The sequence below is a fragment of the Myotis brandtii genome, unplaced genomic scaffold (genome assembly GCF_000412655.1).
Source record: "Myotis brandtii unplaced genomic scaffold, ASM41265v1 scaffold191, whole genome shotgun sequence".
Lineage (NCBI taxonomy): Eukaryota > Metazoa > Chordata > Mammalia > Chiroptera > Vespertilionidae > Myotis > Myotis brandtii.
The window spans coordinates 4,896,349-4,901,866 of record NW_005357115.1 but is presented as its reverse complement, the minus strand read 5'-3'; the positions used below and the strand labels follow the sequence as shown (position 1 = coordinate 4,901,866).

Here is a 5,518-nt window from a genome sequence, read left to right as displayed (position 1 = left end):
TCTGGGACTCGAGACTCCATCCCGCCGGTGCCACCTACCCACGAGCTGCCGCCAGCACGACTCTCCCCTGCCAGGACCTGCGGACGTCTTCCCTGCCAGGACCTGTGACGCCGGTCCTCCCTCCCACGACCCGAAAGCTCCTCCGGATCCGCATTTCCGGTTTTCGCGTCTCCATGACAACCAGGCCCGCGCCGGGCCTGTCATTGCACCATTTTGCCGGTGGCCACGTTGAGTGAGGGCGCAGCGGAGGGCGAGGGGGCTGTGGCGGAGCTAGTACGCCGCGGCCCCTGTGTGTGTTCTTCTCCCCGGCCGCATCCCGAGCTCGGAATACCAGCAAAGAACCAAAAGGCTTGTCTTTTTGCGGGTGAGAGAGCCCAGGAGACGACCCGGCCCTCACTCATCTCGGCGTCCGGAGGCAGAGCGCCTTTCCGTGGGCGCAGGTACGGGCAGCGCATGCTGGGGGTCTCTCCCCTTTCCCCGTTTTTCCCCCACCCAGCCCCCCCTCAGCCCCTTGGTCCTTGCTTCTTGGCCGTGTCCCTCCACTGCCGGGCACACGGTATGCCACTCCCTCTGCACTCAGATCGCCTCACCCCTGGGATGGAGCGTTGCACCGGGAAAACGCCGTTTCTCCCGGGAGCACCCATTCATCGGCCCCACCCCCATCCCTAGCCTTGCATAGCGCCTTCTCCCTGCGGATGAAAGGCGGGTGGATGGAGGCTGCCCGCGTGGATCCAGTGGTTTCGGTGATTTGCATATTTCTACTTATTTTGCTACTGATCCCCCTATTCTCATTCGCCCATTATTTTTGCTGCGACACAGAGATGGAGGGAGGCGGGGGCGTTGGCCTAGGAGCGCATCGGAGCTGGAGTAAAACTGACGCAGGATTGTGCCTTCGATGACCGAGGGCCGTGGGGATACTGCAGGAGGACACTCAGCGCTGTGCAGCATCTAGATTTTCCCTGTCCTAATAGTAGTCACCGTGTGATGAGTGGTTACGGCGTGCCAGGCACTGGATTAAGAGCTTAACGTATCCATTCCATAGGGTAAACCGTGCCGTTGTCTCAGTTTTGCAGAAGAAGAAGAAATGGAGGCACAGGTAGAAAGTGCAGGAGGGAAGACCTGAACCCAGATCTCTCTATTAACTACTTACTAGTTTTAATTACCTTGATAAGTTAGTAAGAACCAACTTCCCAAACAAATCCGAGATGCTCTCACATTTTATCTGTGCATCCTGAAGGGATTTTATTTGTTTAGCTAAATACCTTTCTAATGGGAAAGTCAACCGTTATGTCCCATCGTCCCCCTGTGTGTACAAGATTTGGAGCCAAACCATTTTGGACTTTTATGTTCTACTTTCTCCAAGTCACCTGGGGCAATTGCTTAAACTTCCCGCAGCCACGGTTTGCTCACCTGTAAAATGTTCATTAGGATATTCTCATAATAGCTACTCTGTCAGGTCCTTATATAAAATCAAAGTCATTTTGCCTTTTAAATACCCTCAGAGTCCCTGAGATGCCCCCATTAACTCCATGTACTTATTTGCAAATTTTTATTTTGTTTTGTTGTGTGTGTGTGTTTTGTGTTTTGTTTTGTTTTTTTAGTTTTCCCCTATGGGTACCAGAATCAGTGCTGCATAGTTTGAACGTGATAGGATTGACTTTACAAATGAAACATTTTTGTCACACCTGCCAAGAAGTATGATTTGAATGAAACTTTAACTTATACACGTTTTCAGATATTTTTAACCCGGGTTCTCAGCTGTCTGCAGTTATTCATTACCCGAGGGGTGCATGGCCCTGAAGGGGGGGATAAGAACTGCGGATTGTAGGTACTCTGAGAACCCACTACTGTGTAATCAGACCTATGAAATCACTTGTGCTGGCAGCCCCAAAGCGAGCATAAACCAGGGACTTTGATATCATGCAGCAGAAGAGCAAATTATTTCTCCAGGCTTTGAAGTATAGTATTCCTCACCTTGGGAAATGCGTGCAGAAACAGCACTTGAATCACTGTAACTTCGCCGATCATTATTACAGTAGAATAAAATTGAAAAAATATCACCTAACCAAGTGTCTGCAGAGTAAGCCCAAGATATCAGAGTTAGCAAGAAACATCCCAAGTCGGAGCTTCTCATGTAAGGTACGGACTGTTTAAGTATACCTATTTGTAGGTCATTAAGATTAATTTTAGCCTAAAGATAATTCTAGTTTGATTTTTTTAATATCTATAATTGTCTATAATCAAATTGTCTATAGTCAAATTAAGTATAAAAGAATATATATATTTATAGAGTTCTAATTTAGTATATAAAAATACAGACTCATGTAATGATTCACCTTAGAAATTCCTTAGTGTGCCTACCAGTGTAATTCAAAGTATAATTCAGTTTTCTCAAATTCTTAGAATATCGTAATAGCTCTTAATAAAATCTAATATTATAGTAATTGTTTTCAAATTAGTAAACTTCAGTAAAGGCCATGTACTTGTGTGTTACTTCTGTGTAAAAAAAAAAAAAAGACTTGCATTTTTTACCACTTGGGTCCTTTAGGAAGATGCTTTCAGACTATTGTGCTTTGGCCAGACCCCAGGCTGCATTCATGACGTCTGCCTTGAGAACCCAACTGCCCTTATATGTAGAGTAACACATCCTGGTTTGCCTGGGATGGTCCCGGTCTACACCTGCTGTCCCTGTGTAATTATTAATAGTGTCTCCTTTCCTCTCAAAGTGTCCTGGTTAGGATGGTAAATTATATGTTCATCCTACTTGTTTGAGATTGAGTTATTTATTTATACTGCTGCTGCTTTGAAATACCTATCCTACCTTATGCTTGTTATACTTCTAATATTTTATTAATTTCTGGTTTTAACTGTTTTGTTGCACACTGATTTTTCTTCTTACTCTGTTTTTACTTCCTCATTTTTTATTGTAGTTAAATATGCATCATATAAAATTTGTTATTTAAACCCTTCTTAAGTGTAATTTTAATAACATTAATTTCATTCACAATGTTGTACAGCCATCACCACTATCTATTTCCAAACAAAACCCTTTCATTACCCAAAAACATATACCCATTAAGCAATAGCCTACCTTTTTTGAGCCCCTGGTAACCTTTAATCTACTTGGTCTTTATGAATTTGCCTATTCTAGATAATTCATAATAGTAAGTAGAATCATAATATTTACCCTTTTGTGTTTGGTTTATTTCACTTAGCATAATATTTTTAAGGTTCATGTTGTAGCATATATCAGAACTTTATTCCTTTTTATGGCTAAATAATATTCCATTATATGTCTATACCACATTTTATTTATACATTCATCTATCTATGGACACTGGAGCGGATTCTTCTAATTTTAGAAACGACTTTTTAATATTATTTTACTTGGTTTATCTGTGTTTTTTATATAATTCTTGCTCTTTTAACTAATACTTACGGGTTTTGTGTGTGGGGGTTTTTTTTGCTTTTAACTTTTTATCAGTTAGTCCCTAGACTTTTACTCCTTACATTTTATTCTTTTTGTTGCATGTTTTATCACTCCTTACATTTTTAGTCTTTCAAATTATTTTTCTTTTATAGCATCTTAATTTAGCACTTTGATTCTTTCTATAAATTCTTTTTTTTTAAGATCTAATTGACTTTATTAGGTAATTCATGAAAGGGTCAGCATCCCATCTAGCAACTAGAAGGTGCTCCCTCATGCAGAAATTCTGTATGTCTTCCTTTTATTTCATTTTTACCTTTGTGTGTACACACATGCGTAACTTTAGCATACTTTAGAAAGATAAACTTAAATTTTACCTATTGGACACATTTTAGACCTTTAGATCATTTTATTTTGTATGTGTTTAGAACATTTTGTCATCTTGTGCTTTTATGTTGAGTCTTAGTTTATAAATAGTAGGCAGGAATTACCATCAGAGTAACAGCTGTGATATTAGGTCACACTCTGTGCAGGAGATTGACTTGTTTCCCCTCCATTTGTCCCTGAAGCAACTTGTTAATTCTCTTTTGTAGATACCTATCACCTAGAAACTTTATCCTGATATGGTGACTCCAAGTTAAGAGGCTCTTTTAGTAATTCTTTTGCCTAATAAAGTGGCCCTGCTTTCATATGTCAACCATTCCCTCTTAGAGAAATGATAAGATCTAAAAGTTGGGATCTCTGTCCTTAATGGTCACTGGGACCTGGAGAAGCTGTGAAGAGGCCTATAGACAAGAATGTACATTTCCTTTCAACCAGCATTTACTCAGTTTCAACTTTGTCCACTCTCATGGGTGCAATAAAGTAGAAAAAGTCATTAGTTCCTATGGACAAAACATTTGCTTACAGTACAGACCTAATTATATAAGGTAACGTTTTCCTGGTTTTCCTTCTACCTTACAAACCTATCCTCACGCTCCTTTTCTAACTTTTCTTTCATATGACCTCTAAATTTTGGAGTTTTTTGGAGCTTAGTCCTGGCCCCTTTTTCTCTCTTCTTAAGTAATTTTACCTACAGCGGCTTTAAATACCGTAGCAATTATCTTCATTCCAAACTCCCCTTCGAGCTGCACATCGTGGACCTCTCACTGACTTTTCAAACTACCCACAGTTGAACCTCAACTCTTCCAACCCCAACTCGCCTCTTCTTTATCTCATTACTCTATGCTCAGTTATTCAAACTGGGATACAGGGAAACATTGTTTATCCCTCCTGTCCCTTTACCATGCCATCACATCCATTAACAGTGTATCCTGAACTAGCTTCATGATTTTGACCACATAGGCTATTATTTAATTATTTTAGTTTAATAGACCTGTCTTATCCCAAGGAATAATATTCAGTAAATCATCAGTCTGATGTGTTAGTTATATTCTTTCTAATAAATTTTTCATATCCAAATTGTGTATACCATCATGTCTGAGATGTTTTCAGAAACACTGCATTAGCTTCCAAAATACATATTGAATCTGTTCATGTTTCTCCATCTCTGTCATCATCACTCAGTCATCTTTAACCTGGACCACTGGTAAAGTCTCCTAACCAGATTTTTTGCTTGTCTACTTCTTCCCTTTTCTTTTCCTTATTTATTTCTCTCTCTGTGTGTGTGTTGTTGACATCCCCCGTTTTCTCCCTTTTGCCTCGGTGTGTGTGTGTGTGTGTGTGTGTGTGTGTGTTATTGACATCCCCCGTTTTCTCCCTTTTGCCCCGCTACACCCAGCCCCACCCCACCCCAGGCCTTCACCACGTTATTGTCTGTGTCCATGGCCTATGCATATACGTTCTTCGATTAATGTCTTTCCCTTATTCTTTTGCTTGTGGATATCCAGTTATCCCAGCACCATCTATTGAAAAGATCTTTTCCCATGGAACTATCTTAGCACCCCTGTTGAAAATCTATTAACCATAAATCCAATATAAATCTGGGAGGCCTCGCCCTAACCGGTTTGGCTCAGTGGATAGAGCGTCGGCCTGCAGACTGAAAGGTCCAAGGTTCGATTCCGGTCAAGGGCATGTACCTTGGTTGCGGGC

General features: G+C 41.1%; 2 protein-coding genes across 6 annotated transcripts in view; one reads left to right on the top strand and one right to left on the bottom strand.

Annotated features, from left to right (window-relative positions):
• CAMKMT (calmodulin-lysine N-methyltransferase) overlaps positions 1 to 175 on the bottom strand; it is a 278,568-nt gene extending 278,393 nt beyond the window's left edge. The window contains exon 1 of the mRNA XM_005864842.2: positions 39 to 175. Coding sequence (XP_005864904.1) covers positions 39 to 175 — 137 coding nt within the window. The remainder of the gene's footprint in view (positions 1 to 38) is intronic.
• A 211-nt stretch (positions 176 to 386) lies between these two features.
• The window catches only part of PREPL (prolyl endopeptidase-like), a 29,297-nt gene continuing 24,165 nt past the window's right edge, over positions 387 to 5,518 (top strand). For 2 of the 5 annotated variants that reach the window (XM_014538464.1, XM_005864773.2), the window contains exons 1-2: positions 387 to 440; positions 1,602 to 2,139. In XM_014538464.1, coding sequence (XP_014393950.1) covers positions 1,921 to 2,139 — 219 coding nt within the window. In that variant the 5' untranslated portion in view covers positions 387 to 440; positions 1,602 to 1,920. The remainder of the gene's footprint in view (positions 441 to 1,601; positions 2,140 to 5,518) is intronic. The other 3 variants (XM_005864772.2, XM_014538465.1, XM_005864771.2) reach the window with 3 other exon arrangements.